Below are 26,820 nucleotides of genomic sequence, written 5' to 3'. Positions count from 1 at the left end.
TGCACGCTTTATCTAGAAAGCTCGGTATCAGCTTAAAATTGAGCGCAGACGACAGCGGCAGGCATTCTGTTCGACGACCGCCGAGCACACTGGTCGCCTCGCCGCCTCCAGGTAATTCAGTCCGTTGTGGGCACAAGTCAGCCCAATAAACAGTTTTCTGTTGACGAACTTTTGTCCGTCTTCATCGCCCCTGCGACTGCCGTCACCACCACATGACAATATCACCATCTGCATTTCAAAATGGCCGCCTCGTACATGCTTCGAGCCTAGCTGCCGTAGCTTTCTCCACACGCTGTAGTACATGTGCTTAGGCCATGGTCTTTTTGGCTGCACCGTCCGTCTTCCCGTTTTCTGTGTTTGCTCTATCAGCATGGTAGTGCCAACTGCAAAGACATGCCGAGTTCATCACGATGCCACAATTAAAAGGAAAGTGATCACGTGTGCGGAGACAGACGGAAATCGGGCCACATCACGGGCATTCGGAGTTCCCGAAACTTGCATGCGGGTCTGGCACAAACAGGAGAGGCGTTCTACACCGTCGGCTGCTACGTACAGCAAGGCCATGTGGTCCCTATCTTGAAAGTGATCTGGGACAGAGGCAAGACTCTATGCATTTAGGCGCACTGCGCTGCGTTCTCGCCACTTAGTTCGCGTTGAAGTGAGAAGCTGCACAAACGTCAATTCCCTCACTCCTGCTAACACATTTCCTCATTCCAGCATTTAAAGAGTTTGCACGATCACTGAGTGAGACGTGTTCATGTTTGCTTGTGTGTGTGACACCGTGCTTGTCAAATTAGTTAGTTAACGCATGTTTAGAAGTTTATATGGCCTATGAAACTGCTATCCTTACTTTTCGTGTAGCTGCCTACTAATTTGCTGTCGTAATCGATGCTTCACCTTTCGGGCGAAACTACAACTTTTTTTATTTATCAAAACTTTTGTGCATTGTGAGTAAATCTTTTGTTTTTTCCAAATGAGAGAAAGTGTTATTTCTTTATGAAAGAATGAGATGCACGTTACTGTAAAGGACTTTTCTTTATTTAGGTCACAGTAAACAGATGCATGTTATAACGAGGGTGTTCTTTTTTTTTTTTATTTGTCACGGAATACGGCTGCACATTAGAATTGAGTAAATACGATATATACTGATCAGTGCTTATTTTACCGACTTCTTTATATCTACGTTTAATTGTACTTAAATATACATGGAACATCACAGCATTGGCGACCGTGATGGAAAAAATTCACCTGGTGTGTCCTTATAATTGGCATTGCAGTAAAAACACTGAAAGAGAGAGAAAGCGCAATGAGATGGCAATGAAGGGACGAAGACAGGCAGCGGTCGAGTGATGCGAAAAGAGCAAAGCAAAACGAACGAGAGGGAAGGAAGAAAGGAGGTTGATGAGGTGCCCAACCAACCCAGTCAACCACCTTGCTAGGAAGTAGCCTGAAAAGCATTATGAGCTTACCGCATGCGAAAGGCCGCTCTCCTGACGGAAGGGACAGAGTCGCAAGGAGCTTCCAATGGCTGGTGGTGCTCTTCACGTGCGCCCATCATTGGGTTCAGTCGTATGAGATGGGACATGCGTAATCTCATGATTTAGTCAAGGTTTTTAATGCATTCTCTCCATAGAAAGTTCGGCAGAACTGTATTAAGCAGTCATAAAACCTGAGACATTGCAAAATTGGAGAACACATAACAGAGGTGCCACTGTACTTGTACAATATTCATTCGTGTGGCGTAAAAGTATAGTTGTCGTTAATAATGTCAACAGTATCGGCAAAAAATGCCAGCCTTGAGACGTGTAAGAAAGAAATGACTAGAAAAGCTTCTCATACGATATGGCAATGATCACAGCAATGACGACACATGCTGTGTTTGAGCAACGAGATCATTATTCAGTTTGGGGTGTTAGTTTAATCTATGAAACTGGGTCAGATTTTTATTATTTTATTTACAGGATACTGCCAGCTTTAGTCTTAGGCCTTGGGCAGAAGTGGACAATGCGATATACAGGTGAACAAAAAAAAATTAACAGGAAAAATCATTACAAGATTTCAATACATTGCAATAGACATATTCCCTGATCCGCAAAAGCCGTACAGAGCATTCCAACAAAAAAATGATCACAAAATTTCAATATATCTTAAAATACGGATATTCGCTGAGCCGCAAAAGCTGTACAGAGCATATTGATAACAACGCGGTCTTGATAACAAGCAGTCGCATTCATACTGGTATGCTGAAAGACATCGCGCATGCTCGGTAGGTTGAGCAGCAAAAGATCTACGAATAGTAATGACAAGCAAGCAAAAATAGCACTTGCGTATATTGTAAATCAAAAAAGGAAAAAGAAAAATTACATTTATACATACATATACAGTGAAACCTCGTTAAACCGTAGTTGGCCGGAGCTCGGAAAAAGTATGCACTAAACGGTAGTACTGTTTAACCGAAATAGCATGAAGTCGCCCACTTACCTGTTGAAAACGGAACTCAGAGAGAGTGCGATAAAGGGGAAAACAAAACATGCAGTATCTATTCACTTCGCGCGACAAAAGTGTTATTTTCGTTTGATGCCGCGGCGGCCTAGCACGATGACGACAGCGGTCTCAAACTTACTGAAGCTGCGGGCCAGCTTCTCAGCCATCCCCCTCTTCTCGGTTAACACTTGCATAGCAGATTCCTCGTTGGCGTTACGTATTCTCCGTACACGTGCGCAGTAGTGCGGCAGAAGTCCCGGGGCCGCCTTTTTCATTGCCGGGTGCCGGAGTTTGGAATACTTTTCATTTGGAATAGAGTTACGTTATCGCGCCCCTGTTCTTGTCGCGACGATTGCATTCATAAGGCTGACGTAACGCGCAGCTTATGCCACTGTCAGGCGTGAATCGCCCGTGCTGTCGCTTTCCGTGTCATCCTCATCACTGTCGCTAGTCGACACTTCGGCAACAACACAGGCAACGATGGCGAAAAGTCGAACCTCGTAGCCGACATGTCTTCGCGGTCGCAGTAGCGCTGCCAATCAACTTCTTCGCATTCCAAATGCCACACACTGTAGTCAACAGCAGATCCCTGTTGCGTGCCAGCGCCGACTTCTTCGTGTAACGTTCAATAGCACGGACAATGTCTAATTTTTCTTCTATGCTGAGCACTCGGCGGCTTTTTTATCTGAGCTTCGTAACGACGCGAGTCCTTGCTTGCACGACGCCATTATGCTCTCTGGCACCGCGTCGAAATGATGTTAATGCGGCTTCACCCGCAAACGCGCAGGACGTTTGGAGGACGTTGTTCCGATCTCTGAGACTTGTTGTTCTGCCAGGCCGCCTGATGGAGACGGCGCACCGCCATGTTTGCGCGACAAAAAGTTGACGCTACGTTTTAACCGATGCGTACGCAATAAGCTGGTATGGTTTATGCGGATACAAAACACATTATGTTCAATGGCAGCTGAGTTGGGGATTTGACTTTACTACTTTTAAAACGAAACTACTGTTTTAAGCGGGTACGGTTTAACAAGGTTTTACTGTACATGTACATACATATAACATCAAGTCTAAATGCTATTCAGCTGGTTGCAGAATGACTGGACGGTCGGGCATTCCACTGTACTGGCAGAGAGCGCATTCCACTCACCTATCGTCCGAGGAAAAAACATGTTTTTAAATATGTTTGTTCTGCAAGAAAATTCCTTTATTTTCTTCGCATGATTAGATTGTGTTGCATGCCTAGTAACTAAAGTAATATACATATCCTTATCTATCCACAGCATATCATGGTAAAGTAAATACATGTATTTCAGATGGTCCCTATATCGGCTTAATTTTAATGTTTCCAGGTTAGTTTTGTTAATAAGAACAGTCGGAGATACGTGCCAGCTATAACAGTTAAATACGAATCTAACAGATACCTTGATGGGATACCTTGAAATGGGATACCTTGTAACATAATTCTAGTGTAAGATTAATTTTAGTGTAGAATTGAATTGTAATTGCTTTCCTGTGAGGCCCAGTTGCCAAACCTTGCATCCAAAGTTACGAAGTTGCCATTTTTTGCAATACACGGGTTTTAGGAGATTGTTTGGAAACGTGTTTGTCCTGCAGTGGGCACAATGATAGGCTTAAAGGACACCTCATCACGCCCCCTAGCAAATTTTTTTATATGCTGGAAGTTGTTACATGTCCTCTAGGGAGCATTCTGCCACAAATTTTTCAAATCAGCTAATTAATAGCCGAGATATAAACATTTCAGTGCCGCAAACCCATGATGTTATACGGTGAGCTCCACTGCCAAGCGAGACATCTTCTCCATTTGCCCCGTCTAGCCTCCACAAGCGAAATTCCTTCCCTGCATTCTTCCATACTGGACCTCGAGGATCGCGTACCGCATATGTCACGTCACCCGCCTCATTTTCTTTTTCCTTGCTTTTTTGTGGCGCGGCGCAGTTCTGATGATTGCGGCGCGCATGAGCTGTTATTGATTGTCTCGTTTAGCGCAGCGCATGTTTTTGCGCACTGTGCACAAGGAAACATGTCTTGTGGTATAATTCAGTGCCACACGAATACTGAGGCTGAACAAGCGGATAGCAGAGCATGATCACGCGCTGGAACACGGTAGAAGAGGGTATATTTCGGTACCTGCACACGTGACCGCACGACCGTGGGAACAAGCAGACGAAGCAGAAGTACATCTCTCTTTCTTCGGTGCAAAGTAAAACAAAAAACATGCAGACATTCCGTTTGTATGTTTTATTATTTCACTAAACTTCAATTCGTCAATTCAAGCAACAGATCGCACAGATAACTGATGTTTTCTTGAATAATTCTCGATGTCACATGTCACCATGAGCGACGTCACGCTGCAGACACAATTACGTAGGCGCAGGAGCCCGACTACGTCACCGTGCCTCTCCGGGCCGATTCGCCGTGAGTGGAGAGGTAAACGGCGTTTGGATTGAAATTTCAGGCCTTTCCGCAGCGTGTAGCGATGTAATTCTTTGCAAACATGATCGTTGGTGCACATTGTTCGCTCTGCACTTATCGGCTCAAAATGGCCAAACCTGGTGAGGGGCCCTTTAATGAGCAATGAATTGCTCACTAGGTAAGCTTATGAATTTTGTCCACTTCTGCGCAGGACATATGCATGTGGCACTCCTTCACGTTGTTGTGTGGTGTCGTTTATTAGAGCAAATCGTGCTGCTGTGGCTGCTTTAAGTCGAAGTGAAAGTTCCCTTGTGGCAGATGAGTGTGTTTTAAAAAGTGCATCCGGAACACGCGACTGCAGCAACCATCAGCCACACGTCGGCCAACATGGTGGACGGCATCGACCTGGAGGAAATCAAACACTTTGCCAAGGCGTTCAAGCTGCGACGACTCAGCCTGGGCCTCACCCAGACGCAGGTTGGCCTGGCCCTGACATCCTCGGAGGGGCCCTCCTACAGCCAGAGCGCCATCTGCAGGTGGGTGAGGGAGTGACTGAACATGCACCATCTCCATTTACATCACAGCAGCTGTGGTGATAGCATGAACTTATCCTATCAAAAGTTTACTGAGCAGGTGAAAAATCAAGAGAAAAAGAGTTATACATATCCCGTGCACTCTTGGAATCAATGCTATGCAGAGCATTTAGGAGCTAGCTGGCTATCCAGCATATTTTATGGTTCTGCAAAGTCTTATCAGAGAAACTGATGTTTTCTTTAAGGCAAACAAAATTGTGTGTTGCGGACCTGAGTATGATGACAGCTGCACAATGGCGACGGCATGATGACTGACTTTCTTTTGTTTACTATAGCGAAGATAAGTTGCAACGTTTTCTGATGCGACCTGAGCCAATCCTGAAGATAATACGATATTGCACAGTGTCTACATAGCATCATCTGTTATCAGGGAAGGACCGGGTTATGTGGGCCGATCCTGAAGGCTGTGCAGTCCAACATAATGTCGCATAGTGAAGCATAGTGAAACCTCGTTAAACCATAGTTGGCCAGAGCTCAAAAAAAGTACGTACTAAACAGTAGTACTGTTTAACCGAATAGCATGAGATCGCCCACTTACTTGTCGAAAATAGAACTCAGAGTGCGATGAAAGGGGGAAAAAAACATGCACTATTTATTTACTTCGTGCGACAAAAGTGTTATTTTCGTTTGATGCCGCGGCGGCCTAGCACGACGATGACAGCGGCCGCGAACTTACTGAAGCTGCGTGCCAGCTTTTCAGCCAACCCTCTCTTCTCGACAAACACTCGCATGGCAGATTCCTCGTTGGCGTTACGTATTCCCCGTGCACGTGCGCAGTAGTGCTGCAGAAGCCCCGGGGGTGCCTTTTTCATTGCCGGGTGGCGGAGTTTGGAATACTTTTCATTTGGAACAGAGTTACGTTATCGCGCCCCTGTTCTCGTCACGACGATTGCATTCATGAGGCTGACGTAACGCGCAGCTTATGTCACTGTCAGGCCTGAATCGACTATGCTGTCGCTTTCCATGTCGTCCTCATCACTGTCGCTAGTCGACACTTCGGCAACAACACAGGCAACGATGGTGAAAAGTCGAACCTCGTAGCCGACATGTCTTCGCGGTCGCAGCAGCGCTCCCGAGCAACTTCTTTGCATTCCAAATGCCACACACTGTAGTCAACAGCATATCCCTGTTGCGTGCCAGCGCCAACTTCTTCGTGTCACTTTCCATAGCACGGACAATGTTTAATTTTTCTTCTATGCTGAGCACCCGGCATCTTTTTTTATCCTAGCTTCAGAATGACGCAAGCCCTCACTTGCACTAGAGTAACTGGAAAAAATTTCAGTGCCGCATTCGTTTTCCCCGCTCCGCCGACGCGTTCATTGGCCCAACCGTACCACGTGACTTTGGGGTGCCATATACCTTCCAAGCACCGGGCAGGCCGGCTGAGTTAGAGCGCAGGCAGCGCAGGTTTTCTACATTTTTTTGTGTTCCGATTGTCGCACTCACGTTTGACCGCAAGGAAATTATGCCTGGCTGCTGCGCTTTCGGATGCAGCAACCGAGCTGAGTCTGCAAAGACTTTTTTCTAGATTCCGACCGGGAAAAATGACCGAGAGCATCGTTCTGCGTGGTTACACAGAATCAGCCGGGAGAACTTCAAGCTTACAAAAAGCACCCGCGTGTGCGAGGTATAAGCACACCTTACTTGGGCTTTTCGGCACTGTTTTAGAAGATATTTAGGCGAAGTGCACGCGCTGTTAGCGATGCTGCGATAATAGGAGTTCATTGCAGGGATCTTTCGCATCTTGCACGCTTGACGCGGGTACACGTGTACACGTTTGTTGCCCAACACACGCGGTTATTCCGTGCTCGTAGTACACGAAGGCACACTTGTCGCGCGAGAATTTCGCGTCCTCACGTGCACCAGGTACTCGCATGATTTCTCCGCGCACATGAGCGCGCTCTCGCCTCGAGTCACTCGACCCATATGACACTTGTTTTTTGCAGATCGTGACGATCGCAGTCAATAAAAACATGGTCAATACAAGGCCCATGATACTTCCTTTTTTCCACTTATGCTTTGCTCATTTATACATATGCATTTCGAGCTTGAAACTAATGGTCAGGTGATATTCACAAAACATGCCTCAAATTTTGAGCTTGTAAGCAAAGCACATGCAATGAACTGAAGTCAGCATACATATTATGTTTTATGTTGAAATGATACGTTGCATACCCAAATAATGTTGTGCTTGATGCATAACAAGAAATACAAAACAACAGAACACCCAGTAGCTTTAGTTTCACTCTCTCACTATGCATGTTACATAAACCGATCTAAAAGCACAAGAATTTTATACATCGCCTATGTAGCTTAGAAAAAAAAAGTGCTGCGTCACCAGCAGGCGTTCCTGCCTTTTTCTTTATACATGCTGCAAAACATTGCAGTCTAAGAAAACAGTCATAAATAAGTTGAGAAGAGTAGCCGCTCATGGGGGGAGGGGAACGCACTAGACAGCCGCGTTCATAAATTGCAATGTAGCAAACTCTCGCTCATTATCAGTGTACAGAAGTACATATACGTTGCTGTAATCACGCAAATGGCTCATATTGGCCTCCCACAAGATTTAGTGCGCACTATGGTCATCGAATTTGGTTTTTACGCCTGCTGTGCACAGATCGTCTTACGATCACGGCCAAACAACGGTGCGCACACGGCAGTCGCCGTGTGCCATGCGTATACGGCGGACAAAGTCGCCAGGCAGAATCGAGAACGCGCGGTGTCTGTTTCAGTGGCGTAGCTAGGTTGTCTGGCACCCGGGGCCAATAGCTCTTCTGTCACCCCCTCCCCTGGGTGTAGTCGAGGAAGGCGACAATTCGACATATCGATATCGACAATTTTCGGGTGTCTTCAGACGTATATGACACTCCCCCCCGTTGCACTGGCCCCGTGGACCCGGCCCCCCCCCCCCCCCCTCCCACTTTTTGCTACGCCAGTGATCTGTTTACAAATTAAATTAAATGTATCCGATTTCGCTTGTGAAATTATACAATGAACGTACGTGCCTGTGACACTGTCAGGTGTTAGTTTCATCCTGCTTGGAAGCATTCAGTAGAAGCCGATGGCGGTCCACGATGTCCATGCCCAAAAGCACAAGCTTGCCTCATTCTGGCTCGAAGTGACAAAATGTTTCCTTCGTAGCTTGCTCCGCGGAAGGGGAAGAAAAACGCGTGCATAAGCTCCGGATGGCAGCGCTAAGTTGCTGTCCTAAATCGTATAGCACAGTTCCAGCAGTAAACACGATCGGTGTGCAAAACAACCACTGGCTGCATTATTTCAGGGCAGAAAGTATTTGTACTTCAGTAAACACTCAACCCGATGTGTCACCGAATATCAAGCTCTTCCAACACGGCGGCCTTCCCGCGACGCAGTCTGCTTGGAAGGTAAATGGTGGTGGCCGCTCAGTGTTGCCAGTCAAATCCTGACCTTTGTGGTACTCTGAAATTTTTTCCAGTGACTCTAGCTTGCACAACGCCATAACGCTCTCTAGCGCAGTGTCGAAATGATGTTGATGTTGATGTGGCTTCACGTGCAAACGCACAGGGCGCTTGGAGGCCGTTGTTCCGATCTCTGAGGCTTGTTGTTCTGCCGGGCCACCCGATGGAAATGGCGCACCGCCGTGTCTGCGCGACAAAAAGTTGAAACGCTATGTTTTAATTGATGCGTACGCAAGAAGCTGGTACGGTTTATGCGGATACAAAACATTATGTTCAATGGCTGCTGAGTTGGGGATTTGACTTTACTACTTTTAAAACGAAACTACTGTTTAAGTGGGTACGGTTTAACGAGATTTTACGGTAAATCTGTGGCCAAATGGAAGCTTATCCGCACATACGTTCTTGCTCGTGCTTGTGCTCTGCAGCGTGTTGCACTCTCCAATCAACTCAAAGAGCTAGTCACCATTGGCAAGTGAAAAATATGCTTGCGAGTTTGACCTAATTGGTAGAGCATCAGTCTATTATGCCGAATCCCCAGGTTTGATCCCGCTATGGGCACTTCAATTCTTTATTTTTTTTATTGACGAGGCCCAAGACGATGCAAGACAGGAACCTATATATCTTCCTATCTGCAATGAATCAAAGAACACTTTGCATTTCAAAAAAAAAGAAAGAAAGAATGTTTCAGCATGTGATAGTCAACTTGTGTTTTCCTATTTATAATATTTCCTCCACTTTGTGGCTTTTTGCAGAACTGATTTGCTATAACCTTCCATCATACCAGAATGGTCTGTTGCAAGCTATAGTGCTCAGGAACCAGCTGCTGAATTGCAGTTTGCATTCATAATCACAGAAAATAACCAAAGTCAAAACAAGCACGGCACCAGAATAAGTCAAGATGTTGCCAAAGATTCCTGTGCTCCCGTGCAATGCCATAAAAACATTTCCTGAAGTCTTGTCACGTATGATCCTCATACTCACTGGCAGGGATGGTTTGCAAAATTGTCGCTGCTAATTAATGAACTTAAGGTTGTGCCATCCAGTAATTGACGCTACATAACAACTGTTCTGTTATAGCTAAAACCTGCACCATCAGCTACCCACTCATTCATTTGAAACATATTTCAATTAGTATAACAGCACAGTTGTTTAGCATAAAATGGGTTCGCTAGTGTGGAGTGATGCCACATGAAAAATACGTTCGAAATGCATTCCATATGGATGTTTCTTTATGATGACATCAACCAGATCTGAAGTTACTCTGAAGTAATCGGATAACATTGCCAGAAATGTTGATAAGCTGAGTCAGTACTGAGCATTTTGGGAATTTGTTAACTGTTGTTTATTTTCCTGCTTCACAACCCGCTGAGACACTGATGTATGTTGGTTGATGCTTACACATCTCAGGAAAAGAAATAGTGGAGGCATGCTAGTGTGCTCAAATGCGGCCCAAACTGGAAAATGTGGGACATCCCTTGCATGTAATAACTTGTGAGCATATGTAACTTGTTACAAAAGATTGTGTGGCACCAAGCTAAGCATATGTACGCAAATAATGTTGGCTTGACATGGAATGGTCATAGTAGAAGTGAAAGGATGTCTTGAGCTAGCTCTCACTTGTTCTTGTTTTAATGCATTAGAATTCTTAGGGTACTTTGCGCACTTTCCAGGGGCCAACTCTATGTTTGTATCTGTGTGTGTTTGTGTCTAACCATTTTCCCACATAACAAGGGTTCCTCAAGTACAGCAACCCGATGCATTAGCAGGCTGCACCACAAATGCACTGAGTATGTGCCACCGAGTGTTGCAAGCAAGAGAACGATTCTCTGCATTCACAGGCACCGACATGCCACGCCTCCTGTCTTGGAGGCCATGCATGGACTTCTCGGCAGTGCCACTGGAGTGCACAGCATGCCCAGAAAGAAGCACATGCTGTTTGCTGCCTGACGCATTTCTCAGCGTTTGCGCGCACCGACGCGTCATACTTCACGGTAGTGGCACTAGATGGTGCCAGGTATTCTTAGGGAAGCACGAAAGAGGCATCCCTCTGCAGTACAAGCCTCACACACAACTTGTTTCACTGGTGGCATTACAATGTGTCGCTATGTTGATTCAATGCTAAATGCATTACTGTCTACAGTCATCACGAGAGGGGTTCTCCCAAATTTTCATTTGTCTACCATTATGGTAGTATAAAATGAAGTCAAGATTGTCATGACGTCATCTTGTCAGGAAGTACCACAATAAAAAGGGACAACAATGCTGACCAATGATAAGGAAGAAAGAATTAAGTGAGTTTGAATTTGAATGGCTGAAGTTTTAAAGCAGCGAGATGGCAAAAGGGGTTAGTTAGTTGACATTCATCTTCAGAACTTTTCAAAGCACAACGAAAAGATGAAAGATAAAGGAACAACAAGACAAGGCACTTATGTCTTGTTCTTTGTCTTTCTTCTTTTCATTGCACTTCAAAAAGTTCTAAGAAGGAAATGTTAATCTTTTGAAAGCGGAGCCCTTAGCCAGAAAGTTGCATAGAAAAACCCATAGCCTTTCAGGTTATTGAACGCATTGGTGCAATTGGCCATGCGATCGGGCAGAGTCGCTGCCTGGCAGGCCCTTGCTGAAATACAGATAGTGTAAATTACACTGCACATTGTCTTCTAGACACTACGTGTTTACATGTGCGTGTATGGTGTGAATATCGTTAAAGGCTGCTTGCTTTGTGATTGTAGCGCAGTCGTAAATGCTGGTCTGCATTTTTGAACAGTGTGCAAAACATTGACTTGTGCTGTCATCTTTGCAATGTAGTAAGATCAGTGTCTGCCCGTGTTGAGCGCGCAATGGCTGATTGTCGCACACTCCGCTCGCCACAATCATTTCAATTTTATTGTCGCTTCATATTTCGAGAACATTACAAAAAGCATTTTACCTCATTTTAAACAAGTGAAGTGGTAGCAGCCAGATGTGAATACAGTACTTTGACTTGTCACAGTGTGATGATCACTCCGCAATCTCTGTGATACCACAAAACATGAACGGGGTGTTGTGACCATCACTCAGCAGTAGAAAAAAGTCATAAGCATGCACTCATATCATATCGTGTCATGCATTTTATATTACGATAACCATATTATAGTAATTGCAGTAATTGCGTGACCATCGCTTAGTGGTTATTCTTTTAATGCGTAATCCTCATACCACTATGGGGAAATAATATTGCCTCACAATTAAATTCGGGGCTTTCGTACTTTGATTTGCTGCTACAAGATGAAAAATAAAATAGGGTATTACACGTAGATTATGTGTGACACGGCAGTCCCTAGACAGAGGACGTCATAACAGTGAATTGCAATATGGCTATTGTAATTTCCTTTTGTTCTTCCTTGTGGTGTTGTTAGCTTGATGCAAGACAGTGGCCACTATTAGAAATAAAACAACCTAATGATTCTAGCACCTGAAATAATTACAACTTTGTCACATTGCGGTCGTGTACGTAACTGTGCAAAGACAATAAAAATATTCTTGTCTGAAGCAACCTGATGATACTACCACTCTACTGTAACTCAGACTGACCTAGCTTGCCTAACTGAACTCATTAACTGTTTGCATTTCACAATGAATAAAGAAAGAAGAAACAGAGATGAATGTGTATAATCGGTGATGCAGAGTGTGCATTAACCTGCTGCTTTACCTTTGTTGTACAGGAATGCACTTTTTTTCTGAAGCAGTGGAAGATTCGCAGAGAATGCGAAATTAATTAATTTGCATAACAGTATTAACAGAATAGGTGTAACACAAGCAAAACATACACAAGAAACCCTAAGAAAGTGTCAAAACAGAGACTATGTGGCTGAGTGCCAGTCCCCTGTTGAATCACAGTTTACGCACTTTGTGCAGAAATGTGGCATCGGAGGGCAGTATAACATCAGCTCACTGGAGTCAGCACGTCTCATTACCAGAAAATCAGGCCGAATCGTTCTCAGTGGAAGGCCACTGTGTGCACGCTGTCGATCACCTATCCACACTGATGTGGCGACGGTGCTGCCACCGTAGTTTGATCTTGCAGCAACTAGGTGTGTTGGTGCTATATGTGTAGTTGGTGCTATATGTGCATTGGTCCTATAGGCATATTGGTATTATTGGCTTATTGGTCCCTATAGGTGCTCCTGGTTCAAAAGGCCTATTAGCCTTTTAGGTGTATACATTCTATGAGCTGCATGATGTAATATGGCTTGCTAGATCAATAGCTGCATCATAAGGTGATCGCGCATGCTGACACGATTGGGACATGTACACCATGATAAAGCTTGGAGTACTTTATTTGTACTCTGTGGAACAGTGCTTACCTTAAGGGGGGACACGGCCCTTGAAAACCGAAAAATTGCGAAAAAGTCCATTTTTGAAAAACGATATTTCTGGGTTGTATGTCTCAAAAGCTGCCTGTGCTGTAATTATCAGAACCTAATTCAACCGCAAAGTAAAAAAAACGCTACTTTTGAGACCACCGCGGCCCACAAAACACGGTCAAATGCCGAAATGAAGTCAAAATTCATGCGCGCGCCATTCCCGGCCTATGCGGCCTGCCTGCGCTATCTTGGTGTCATTTTGACTGTGAACTTTTTGTCTCTGTTTTCTGCCTTGCAAAATAGCATCGTCGGTGCGATTGAAGCGCTATTGGCGTTTTCCTGCGATGCAATGCGGAGCACTGATTGGCTGGCCGAAGCAGCGCGTTCAAATCCCGCAGGCTGAGGCACGCCTGCCATTGGCTGCTGCGCGGTAGCAATGGTGGCTGCTCCTTTTGATGCCACGCTCATGAAGGGTTGCCAGATTGGGCTATTAATAGCTAAATTGGGCTACCTTTTGTCCGAGTTGGCATCAGAATTTTCCTTTTGGCTATATGGCTATTTTGGGGCCACAGCTTTTTCCTGTGTAAAAAAAAGTAAAAATAGTTAAGCACAAGTGAAAAGCACACTACAATCAAAATGCAGACGATAGCAGGTTAAAGAAATGGAGCACGTCTGCTACAAAAACAAAGTTTGCAAATTATATGTTAGAGAACACATATGCATGTCAAAATGTCAAGGATTGCGGCCTTTTGATAATTTTAATTAAGAAAGCTGGCCTCAGAAAACATGTCTCCATCCGCGAACTAACGCTACCCGCACGCGCGCACCAGCTAACATACTGTTGCTGTCTCCACATGTGAGCTTCAGCATTCTACGTTTTAAGCATGAGATGCTTTTAGCTCCCGTTGACGGTGCGCCGCGGGTAACCTCGGCGCCAGAATGGAGGGAGAACACTGGGCTGAACCTAACAGAAATTTGCCGAATTTTCTGCCTGCCACATCACTTGCTCGGACCCTTCCTCCTCATCATCATCATCATCAGCCTGGTTACGCCCACTGCAGGGCAAAGGCCTCTCCCATATTTCTCCAACAGCCCCGGTCATGTACTAATTGTGGCCATGCCGTCCCTGCAAACTTCTTAATCTCATCCGCCCACCTAACTTTCTGCCGCCCCCTGCTACGCTTCCCTTCCCTTGGAATCCAGTCCGTAACCCTTAATGACCAACGGTTATCTTCCCTCCGCATTACATGTCCTGCCCATGCCCATTTCTTTTTCTTGATTTCAACTAAGATGTCATTAACTCGCGTTTGTTCCCTCACCCGATCTGCTCTTTTCTTATCCCTTAACGTTACACCTATCATTCGTCTTTCCATAGCTCGTTGCGTCGTCCTCAATTTGAGTAGAAGCCTTTTCGTAAGCCTCCAGGTTTCTGCCCCGTAGGTGAGTACAGGTAAGACACAGCTGTTATATACTTTTCTCTTGAGGGATAATGGCAACCTGCTGTCCATGATCTGAGAATGCCTGCCAAACGCAGCCCAGCCCATTCTTATTCTTCTGCTTATTTCCGTCTCATGATCCGGATCCGCCGTCACTACCTGCCCTAAGTAGATGTATTCCCTTACGACTTCCAGTGCCTCGCTGCCTATTGTAAATTGCTGTTCTCTTCCGAGACTGTTAAACATTACTTTAGTTTTCTGCAGATTAATTTTTAGACCCACTCTTCTGCTTTGCCTCTCCAGGTCAGTGAGCATGCATTGCAGTTGATCCCCTGAGTTACTAAGCAAGGCAATATCATCAGCGAATCGCAAGTTACTAAGGTATTCTCCATTAACTTTTATCCCCATTTCTTCCCAATCCAGGTCTCCGAATACCTCCTGTAAACACGCTGTGAATAGTGAACCTCCTATATGAACAACACAATCAGACCCTTCCTCGGACCCTTCCAACGCCAATGTAGAACATATCCTCTTCCGTTTCCCCACAGCCACCACAGCCATCATAAGTTGCCTACACAACTCCAAACTCCCCTCCTGTCTTTGCTATCGCTACCCTTATTAAATGCCGCTGTCGAACGAGTGTTCAGCCAGGTCTCGCTCATTAAAACCGACCTTCAAAATAGAATGTCGAACGAGAAATTGGTAGCGCTCCTCCACATGAACTTTGGCCTGGCCAGGAATGGAGGCTGCTGCAAGGATTTTGAACAGGGCCCAGAATTTTTGTCCCGTTTCAGCTCTGACATTTTGTACGGACCAAGCAGTTTCACTTCTCAATAAGCTCATGATGCTTAACCATAGCATACTTTTTATATCAATATATCGCACTAGATTTTGTACCAACCGCCATCTATTGTGTTAGACTTTGTCATCAAATTTTTTGTAGTTTTCTGTTTAGTTTATTGTGTGGTGTTAAGCAAAATTATCATGAGCTGTAAGTAATAATACCAAATGCCTGAATGCATGCCATTGCTTACCGTGTTTATTGCGTGGTGCTATTTTCGTGTTGTTCCTTTCGTGCCTTTTTTTTTTTTTGGTGCTCTGGAGAAAATAAAACAGTGCATTTGCAATGAATACCGCATTTTCCTTATCATGAATTTGCCTCCATGTCTGCGTTTTTGCACTTCTTGCACTTGTGCAGCATCTGTTTTCCATGCCTCATAACCTGCATGACAATGTGCGCAAAGGTCATGCGTGGAAAAACTAATATGTAGGTATTCTTGCCAAAAATTAGTTCAATAGCTTAAGAAATGACTCCACAAAAAGACAAAGCTTTTTGGCTACTTTAGGGCTACCTAAAAGTTATAGTTACTTATATGGCCATAATTGCGCAACACTGTGGGACAGCTGGATTATAAAAACTTCTGGCACAGGCTTGAAAAGCTTTGGATGGGTCCACAGAGAGGGCAAGAAAGAAATCAAGTGGAGTAAAGTTGATTGTAATACAAAACTGCTACATTCTTGACACACGCGAGTTCCATAACCATCACCACTCTGTCGTATGCTTTTCCAAGTGGTATAATGAAGTTTTTTGGGAAATTTCACTGCTAGGTGCATTTCCGGTTCCATCATTATTATCTTTAGAGTCGCTATCAGTCCAACGGAAAATAAATAGGCAATAATTACTCCCACTCCTTCGGCGCTATTGGTATGAAAACGAGCCTAAAAGGGAGAACTATTTTGGAGCCTATTGGTCCCGTCAGTAACCTTTAGCTGTCTCATATTGTATCCTATTAGCGCCAATACAAATCTATTTGGTCCTATAACCAAAAATTAGTTGTCTCCTATTTGTAGCAATGCAAATTCTATTGACTATAGAGGACAAATGTCTGTCACACATTGGACCCTATCGGTACTGATAGAATCCAAATAAAATCTATTGAATCCCAATAAATTAACCATCGAACGCATACAACTGCTCTATTAAGGCAGTAGAAAATTCTATTGCCATTCTTGCTAGGGGCACTTCGAATGTTCCCACTTCCTGTGTGCCAGTTTTTTTCCGACTTTCAAGAAACTCCATTCATCTAAGTAACAGATTAGGAGGCTTTAAATTCAAAAGCTATTTATTGCCAAGTTGCAGTGACACTGAAGGATCACAGCGTGAAAAGAAGCATGATTTAACACTTTATTGGGCAATCTTGTGCCCAGGAAGACAAGCAACACTAGAAATGCAATAACAGCAAGCAGGGTCGTCAGTCATTGAGATTTGAACTCACTTGTCAAGTCTGTCTGCTAATTACACATGCACAGTTAAACCTTGATGTAACAAAGTCAGCAAAATTATCAATTTGCTTCGTTATATCTAAATTTAGTTGTATTGAAATTCGACTTTTTATGCAAATAAGTACAGTCGCCGATCGATTTTTCTTACAAGGAAAGAGGCCACAGAATTTTCCGAATTATCGGGCAATCGGAAAAGGCGAACTTGAATGAGAAAACAATTCATTTGGTTGAACTTGGGAGTCGTCGACGAACGGTACAATTTCATGCCACGTCGACGATATCTTCACATAGGCGGTACTAATTAAGCAAAGCCAGCCATGCTTTCGCGTGTACTCTGCCCCCATGCCTGATAGCGCACCTTCCCACTCTCCCCCCCCCCCCCCCCCAACCCCTACTGGGATGACGCTATCATGAAAAGCACCGGCAGTGGGGTGCAAATACTCCCCCTGCCTCTCACTCCAAAGGGTCACCGAAACTCAAGATTACACATTCTCCGATACCAAACGTGCAAGAAGACAGCTCACATGATGGCGAGTTGTCTTGGTACACCCACTCCTTGCACCTGCGGCAGACTACCTCTAAAGTAGGGTGCGCAGCTGCGTATGCGCACAGCCACGCTTACAGCCACTTTCAGCCACGGCCGAGACGAGCACCAGAAATCGAGACGTGTGCAAACTTACCCCCCACTCCCCCACCCCTGCCCCCTCGCAGTGCGCTTGATCGTGTTACCACAAGCTCGCTCCCCTTCCCTTCCTTCCTTCTGCTCGCGCGGGAAGGTGGCACTCGTGAAGCCTCCATCAGTGGTGGTCCTACTGTGCCATTTACGCCATTTTGATATACTTTGACTTGCCTGCTCCTGGCTGCGCCACTAAAATGCCATTGGTGCCAACTGCGCAAAAGTGCAGTATTTTCGCATTTTCAAGGCAATGCAATGCGTTCAGTAGGGTTATGCAACTACAGTCAATGACCAATTTCTCGGATGCCCTATTTTTCGAGAGCCTGGTAATTCAGACGCTTTCTCGGCACCGCCACGATACCCCATAGAGTCTATGTATAAGAACGTCTGAAATTTCGGACACAAAAACCCTTCACTGTCGGATTTTCTGGACTTCTTGCCATGACCGCAGGTCCAAAACGGCATTGATAGAAGCCACCACCGTCACCATTTTGATTATGTCGCTGCCTCGAACAGGCGCGCTCGTACGTAGATCCGCTGGCAGCCATAGCCACCACGGTGGCAAAGCTAGGCCTAGCTGCTTCTATGTTCACTACCAAGCTCCTTGCTGTTCGGTGCCACGTATTTCATTAAAACAATTTGCCACTGTTATCAATGGTACCAACTCTGCCTTTATAATCCTCATCAATGGCTTCGAGGCTCGGAAAGCACGACGTGTTGCATAATTTCGGTTCTCGAAAGTCCGTTTCACCTCAATCAATAGTGTTACGCGGTGAAGCATACACTCTTAACCATAATTGCACCCTTTGGGTCATTTCTTGCCACATGACAATAATCGTCATCTGTCTTGTCCGCATTTCCTTTCTTTAATGCTGTGAGCCTGGTACTTCCAAGTCACGAACGGCATGCACGTTATCAGCATGACAGAGCATTCTCGACAGGAAAGTAGCGGGCGCGGGGTCTTCAAGAAAGGAAATGCAAGCAAGGCAGATGACGATTATTGTTGTGTGGCAAATATATACCCAAAACGGTGTACCTTTGTCTAAGAGTGTACCAAGAGTGGGAAGGAGCAATTGTCATGGGACACAGTATGCATTCCTTAACTATACATGTGTGCACCCGCCGTTTCCTGTCACAGTACGAGCAGGGCATACAGTCAGTGCATTCTACCGGTGCTAACATATGGGGCAGAAACTTGGAGACTGACGAAGTTTGAAAACAATTAAGGACCACGCAAAAAGCGATGGAACGAAGAATGTTAGGCGTAACGTTAAAGAAACAGGAAGAGAGCAGTGTGGATGAGAGAACAAACAGGGATAGCCGATATTGTAATTGACATTAAGAGAAAAAAATAGAGCTGGGCAGGTCACGTAATGTGTAGGTTAGATAAACAGTGGACTATTAGAGTTACAGAATGGGTGCTAAGAGAAGAGAAGCACAGTTAAGGATGGCAAAAGACTAGGTAGGGTTATGAAATTAAGAAATTCGCTGGAGCTAGTTGGAATCGGTTGGCACAGGACATGGGTGATTAGAGATCGCAGGGAGAGGCCTTCATCCTGCAGTGAACATAAAATAAGCTGATAATGATGATGATGAGCACCGATACACCTAATAAGTGTACTGACAGACTTTGAGAGCTATTTCATATGTGCCTGGGGTGATTTGAGCCCTTGGGGCAGTAAAAGGCATGTACTCGTTTTTTCAGACTGTCCGATTTTTTGGACCTTTTCGCAGCCCCTAGGGAGTCCGAAAAATCGGATGTTGACTGTAATCGACCATATAAATCGATTTGTCAACATTCAAATAATTCAGTTTTCGACTCGATTATCTACTGCTATTTTTTTCGCATATTTGGTGAAATACTCAGCTGAGATTAATCCATTGCGTGCAGCCTTACCAAGGGGCTCAGTTGGTTTCAGGACAAAATAACATTTAATTCTGGCGTTCTTACATGGCACACCTGTCTGGGTACAAGGGTCGTCAGAGTCATCAACTCCAATCAAAACACTTTCTATACCCGATGCCGACAAAGGGAACATTGACGAAAGCAGCACCTCTGTGCGAAGAGATAGTACCCATTCGCCACTCGAAGGCATGTAGATCGTATCACATAAGCGTGTTCATGCACACAGATTCACATATTTGCACGTGCAGTTCAGAACTTTCTGGTAATCTGCGAACTTCTATGCACGCTTGAAGTAGTGACCGGCTTTGACGGTTGTCAAAAACATCTATACATGATCTCAGAACCAATCACCAGTTAGCCGCTCATGCGAACATATTACTGGCAAGATTTTTGCGACGGCTTGTGGAAAGCTTGCCTGTCACATCGGCGAACAGCCAGTTTTCACCATGGCACACTGTCTTGTCCATTAGGTCTAATCGGCAGTGCTTCCAAAGTTCAGTTGGGTATCGGCAATAAAGTTGTGGTTTTACACCGAATCGACTCCTATCTATTTGCAGAGGCCACACGGGAAGCTGACAAGCCACCTCACAATGAAAGCATGTGTATGGGATGGCATGAGCATTGTTCTCCATCGTCATCACCATCTTTGCTGCACGTTTTATGAAGGCAACTCATCTTGGCACCGTTCATAAACGCATAGTCTCTTGTCAAGCTTCTAGCATTGTTATTTGGCGTAATACACATTTTGTCTAGTACGGTAAAGCGTATCAAAGCACATCTGTCATTCGGAATGTGCATAAGACGTTTGCCATCACTTTTTGTCTTGTGCCTGACAGCGCAAATTGTTCTAGCACATTTGTAATTTTATTTCTGTCTTGCACCCAGGAGCATATCTTCGTTCCCGTTAGCCTACAAAATTTTATTTAATTGTTCACAAAATTCAGTTCTTTGCCTACCCAAATAAAAAATGTTTGCAACATACTGTGCAAGGTATACCGTCTGTGGGAAAGCAAGCTTAATTGGTCGCTGTTGGCTTTGTGTCATGCTTCACTGTTGAGCAGCACTGCACAGTAATAACAAGGTTTGCCAAATAGCTACAGAATACTGCTGTGCTACTCGAAATGTTTCAAAAAGACCCATTCTTCTGCTTCGAACTGCTACAAAATGTTGGTATGGCTGCTCCTAAACTGCTCCAGAATAAAATTTTTCCTGCTCCAAAAAATTGCTCCAAATCCTGAACTGGCTGCACCACCACTGTGCCATCTTTCTTGTCTCACCCTCGCACACTTCACTCGCACCTAAAGCACACAGTGCACAGGGTGCAATAGGATCTTATCACACTTAAACTTTATGCGGAACATGATGCGGCTCCACTTTGGCAGTCGCTCTTCTCATGTGGCACGTGATTTGAGTGGTGCGTTTGCAAGCAGCCGCTTGTAGTTTAACCTTTTGGCCATCTGCATCCATGGAAGTTTCAGTTTATTGTCATAGCATTCCCTTGTGGTGGCAGTGAAATTTCATTGTATATTGAAATCACATACAAATACAATTTGTTATATTGAGTTTGTAAATACACGGTGTTCTATGGACAAGAGGTTATGAAAAGTAAAATACTTTGTTATATCCAGGTTTAACTGTTTCACAATACATTCCAAAATAATCACTCGTGATTGCTTGCATTTGAGTATGTACAACTGCATTTGTGTCACTTAGACAGTATGATTAGGCAAAGCTCTTTAGCTACAGAACCCGTGAGAACATCCAAGAATTTTTGGATAAAGTGGCTTTCTCATTTGATAGCTGCACGTGGGCTTCTAGCAGAGCTTCAAGTCTTTTTATTTGTACGGCACTTTGAACATTTTTATGAAGTTGCTTTGAGCAGGTCCTGTCTTTCTTGGCACCTAATTCTTGGCACCCCATAATTTAATTTTAGGTCCTATGCTGTTGGGCAGTCTCTTGATTCTCGAACCAAGCCCTGGTGGTGCCTTTCAAGAAGAAATAGGCATGTCACAGCTTGTCTTCAAAGCTCCAGTTGTTGCTGTCAGGTTTCAGTGTCGTATATAAAGCTCTGCAGAAGGTCGGCTGGTGGCTTTCTGGGTTGTTGTAGCACAGTTGTTCAAAGTGATAGTAAGCTTTCATTCCCATCCATGTCTGTGCTGTGATCTTCCTGGTCTTCTTGGGTACTCTGGCAGCAATCCTTGTAGCCTGCGGCTAGCTTGCTGGTCCATGATGGTGTTGTCTCCATGGCTTGGGGTTTTCAGCAGGTGTCCGGTATGCAGCGACAATCCACAACAACGTTCGAAAATTTTTGGATACGGTAGTCGGGTCAGCAGATTGATAAGTGACATTCTGATCAAATTCGGTCACTGTACAAGAACGTTTTATGTGTGATATTGATGATATGTTCCTGAACATTTTAAAACTAAAAAAAAACTAAAATCGAAACAATTAAGACTCATGGTGATTAATAATCTCATTTAGGATAATTAATTAGTATTGCACAGGCAGCAGGGCTTTTTTGTCTCTGTCACTTAAAGACACCTTGTTATCAACATTGAAATCTTCTGAATCAGAGTTCATAAGAGTTTATAAGAACAGGTTGAGAAATTGTGGCCAAATTAAAGATATGAAAGATGACCTGTGAGCACAGAAGCCCGATGTCGTGGGCTTGCACACTCACCTTGCTTGAGTGCAGTGTGTGCTTTGATCACACCTGCAAAAGAGCGCTGATTGTTATACTTAAAGGGCCCCTCACTAGGCCACATAGAAAAGTTCGGTTATATGCTCGAAGTTGCTGCGTGCCCTCTAGGGAGTGTTCTACTGCAAGAATTTTTCAAATTGGTTCATTAATAGCGGAGGTAGAAATATTTCAGGGCTGTGAACCCATGATTTCAGGAGACGAGCGTCACCACCAACTTAACACTCTCTCTACTTGCCCCGTCTAGCCTCTGCAAGTGAAATTCCTTCCCTGCGTTCTTCCATACCGGAGCTCAAGGATCGCGTGATGCCTACATCACAGTGCCCGCCTTCCATTTTTTTTCTGCTCGATTTTTTGCTGTGCCGTGCACTTCCACTGACGGTGTCGCACGCTAGTTATTGCGTTTGTCTCATTTCACGCAGTGCACGATTTTGTGTGCTTTGCATGAGAACACCTGACTAGTGGTATAAGTCATTGCTACACATACACTGAGGCAGACTTAAGCGGATCACAGAGCATGATCACGCGCTTAAATGTGGTATAAAATGACAGTTTCATTGTCTGCGCACGACTGAAGGACGTGGGAACGAGCAGAGGAAACGGCAGTACATCTATCTTACTATGGTACAAAGTAAAACAAAAACAAGCAGACATTACGTTTGTGTGTTGTATTATTTCTCTAAACCTTAGTTCATCTATCGATGCAACAGATTACACAAATAACAGATGCTGCCTTGAATAATTCTCGAAGTCACGTGTTACTATGAGCGATGTCGCAGCACATGTACGCAGGCGCACTCGTGCATGTACCTCACCTCTCGAGCTGGGAGTGCAATTCCTGCGGGGAGAAGGGTTTAGTTCGGAATTCCAGCTCTTTCCATGGCGCGTAGCCATGCAATACTTAGAAGACACAATCATTAGCACGTATTATATGCACTGCGCTTGTCAGCTCAAAATGGCCAGACCACGTGAGGGGCCCTTTAAGGTCGCGATGAGTACACTGTAAACACCGACATTGGTGTGGGTGGCACTGGCAGTATCTGAGACGAGAGGAGAAAAATGAATGCCCGGTGCAAAACGCAGCTCGCCACCCTTGCTTAAGGCCACAAGAAAGTGGCAGCAAGCAAGTGAGCAAGTGGGCAAGTTGATAGACAGGGAGAAGTGTGAAAGAATATAAGGAGGAGGGGGGAAGCACGGCTCAGCACAGCACTGGAAGCGACACTGCCCCCTTGCATAGGCAAACCGCACGTGGCAAACTGGAAGGCACTGAAAGAAAGCATAATCTCAATATAATTAATTCCTAGCACAACGGTGCACCGATGGGACAGTGGCACAAGCAGGCTTGGCTCTGTCCACCTTGCAACCAACACAGCTGCTAATATGTGCCTATTTCCTCCTGATGTTGCAGAGAAATGGTGCTTGAGGATTTAGTTTCGTTTTTAAAAGCCCGAGTAGCCCGAGCAGCTCTTTTGGTGCAGGGTGGGTGCAGATGTATATTTTGCTCAAATGTGACAGGATGTGGCTGGGTTTTCCTCTCAGTGCGCTTTGCTGCAGTTGGTGCAGCATTAGCATCACTGTATGAAGTTCCCGAATTTCTGCATCATTCAAAAAGTACACGAGCTCTTTGTGCCAGTCCATCATAAGATGCAAGTAACGCCGACAGATGATAAGAGCTGCCATACAGTTTTAGTTCAACCAACTTCTGTGTAAATGATACTGTGAGATAACGGATGTCTCACACTCTTGAATTGGAAAAAGGAGTGAGCGTGCTGAAGTGTGACACGGCTTTACTCGGGCATGACCAGGGGTCAGTCAAGTACTCTATACTGTGGTATGGCACCACAAGGTTTCATCTGTATGCTGAGCCACATGTGACCAACCCAGCGTTCATTGTTTTTTCAATTCGTTGTCAACAAGGTTTACATGTGAGGGCTGAAACATCCAATTTTTCAAAAACTTGTCTTCGGTCAGTGTCTGCCCTTTTTCATCCTGATAATACATTATTTACAACTGATGCGAAGCTTGAGAGAACCAATGGCTGCCTGCGGCAACAGGTGATCATGTGTTCTGCGGGGCCTCCTTGCAGGTTTGAGAAGCTGGACATCACGCCGAAAAGTGCGCAGAAGATCAAGCCCGTGCTGGAGCGATGGATGCGTGAGGCTGAGGAGCGCCTGCAGTCTGGTGGCAGCCATGCCTTGGCTGACCTTGTGGGCGGGGGTGGGGTTGAGCCGGCTAAGAAGCGCAAGCAACGGACCTCCTTCACTCCACAAGCCCTCGAGGTGCTAAACCGCTTCTTCGAGAAGAGCACACATCCCACCGGTGAGCATCACGCACTGCACCCTCCCTGCCATGGCCCCGCAACATTTTTTTGAACATGGTAAATAAACTTGAGTAGCCTCAAGGCAATAGTGCCATTGATATCTTGGCCAAATATCTTTCTTGTAAATACAGCTGAGGGCTCACAGTTACAGTGTAAGGGTCTCCTGCTCTTAAGCTTTTCAGAGCGTTAACCACTTTTTCCACTTCCTCTGTGCAGGAGTAAACATGGCAGTTAGTGGACAGATTTCTTTAAGTATTTCAACTAAGCAGATCATCTGGTAGAAGTGCAAGGGCAGAAATCTCATTACTGACAGGGCAGTGGTGCAATCTGGTGGCGGAGAGCAATATACCATTACTGCCACCTTCAAGAGCGGCAGTTTAACCAATAATATTGATGTCACGCTCATTCAACAGTTTGGTGCAATGGCAAGAAGAGCACGGTGGGGGCGCAGTATTAAATGGGTGCTGTACTCAGCTTTGAGTGAGCGGCAGAAATAAAGCGAAATGCCCATAACTGCTATGGCTTAATATAAGGCACATTTGAAAAACATTTTGTTGGAGCAGATTCCCGAGGAGATGCCCGTGAGCCAAACAAAAATGCAAGGACAGCTTTCGCATAATGAAAACTGCATTTATTGAACATGAAGATGCCGAGCTCAATCTTGCACACAAAAGCGAAGGAAGCAGGGACGAAGTGCGTCGTCTTCCGTCGCGCGCAAGAATCTGGGGGAGGGGAGGGAGCATGTTCTCCTTCCGGTGACCCGGGCGGCTGCACTTGCCCGACCGCCCTGCTCTATCTTGAAAGCCATCTGCAACGGGGACAAAGTCCAGCCACGCGCTGTGTTTTCGCTGCTTAGTTTGCATTGACACGAGACGCAGCACGAAGGTTGATTTGCTCGCTGCTGCTGCCGCGCTTCCTCAGCGAGTTTCCGCGGTAATCGAGTGAGATGTGTTGTGGGGTTCTCACCTGTGCTCTTGGGACTAAGGAATGACAACACAGTAGTGTAAACAATCACAAGGGCATTTATTGCACCTTTCATAGACTAATGCCTGCTAGCCGAGTTGCTATCCACAAAACATGCCGATGGGTGCACGACAAATCGCGCAAGTCCGACTCACTGCGACCGGATAGCGAGCGAATATGTTCGCCCCATGCTGGGCACCAACGCCTGGTCGTTCGCGCGTGCGGTCACGCGAACAGCGGTGCGTCCGAACGAGGCCTCGCGAGACGGTCTCGCAGAAGCATGCATTGGTGCACGCGCGGAACGTCAGCGCCACTGGCCGACCCGGAGCCAAAGAGGAAGAGTTTTCTCCTTTCCACACCCAAGTAACCCCACTGTTGGGTGGCATTAGCAGAGTCACACTCGTGCCATCTCTCACTATGCCCTTCAGCCACACCGACAGCCGCAGGCACAAAGCCACGCGACGAAGCCAGATTACAGGAGCTGGGAGCTGTGTGGGTACGTACGTATTTAGTGAGTACGTCTATCAGGGGACTCATGAGAGTCACGCATCCCCACAGTGTTCATGTTTGCTTGTGCACGTGTGACGCCATGTTTGTTAATTTAGTGAGTACGTCTATGTTTACAAGTTTAGACGATCGATAAAACTACTGTCCTACTCCGTGTTGCTAGCTGTCCACTAATTTGCTGTCGCAATCAATGCTTCACCTTTCGGGCGAAACTGCCGACTTTCTTTCTCATCGATGCCGAAGTCCCATCCGGCTTTAATGTTCGGCGATGCCTCTGCAACTAGCAGAACTTTTCGTCTGAAAGTGGCACTATAGTGGCATTGCTTGTTTGGTGCCATTACTATAACGCACCGCCTCACACTGCTACGATACAGGTCAAAATGGTGACGTCACTTGTGTACTGCAGTTGGCTACCGGCATGGCTAGTAGCAGCTGCAATACTGACTTTTCTAGATGGCGCTAGCTATGCACCATATTTATCAATTTCATTTAAAAACTGGCACATGTTTTAACATCTTCAAATCTAAGGCAACCCTAGAGTCTGGTATATGATTATTCGAAAGAACTGTCGGCCTAGATTTGAATAAATCCGGTATTATATACAGCTCTGAAATATATCACTACAGTAAAAGCTTGCTAATTTGCATTTCACAAGAATGCTCACTGAATTCGAATTAAACAAAATTTGAACTAATGAAAGTTGTAAACAGAAGGCTATATTTAATGATAAAGAAAGTG

The 26,820-nt window shown here is 45.2% G+C and overlaps 1 protein-coding gene across 3 annotated transcripts in view; it reads left to right on the top strand.

Moving 5' to 3' along the window:
• pdm3 (POU-domain protein pdm3) overlaps positions 1-26,820 on the top strand; it is a 149,206-nt gene that overhangs the window by 113,709 nt on the left and 8,677 nt on the right. For 2 of the 3 annotated variants that reach the window (XM_075682742.1, XM_075682741.1), the window contains exons 12-13: positions 5,282-5,456; positions 24,379-24,611. In XM_075682742.1, coding sequence (XP_075538857.1) covers positions 5,282-5,456; positions 24,379-24,611 — 408 coding nt within the window. Of the gene's footprint in view, positions 1-5,281; positions 5,457-24,378; positions 24,670-26,820 lie in introns of all 3 variants that reach the window. The other variant, XM_075682743.1, reaches the window with a different exon arrangement.

Source organism: Dermacentor variabilis, chromosome 2 (genome assembly GCF_050947875.1).
Source record: "Dermacentor variabilis isolate Ectoservices chromosome 2, ASM5094787v1, whole genome shotgun sequence".
NCBI lineage: Eukaryota > Metazoa > Arthropoda > Arachnida > Ixodida > Ixodidae > Dermacentor > Dermacentor variabilis.
This window is presented reverse-complemented; position numbering and strand designations above follow the sequence as displayed.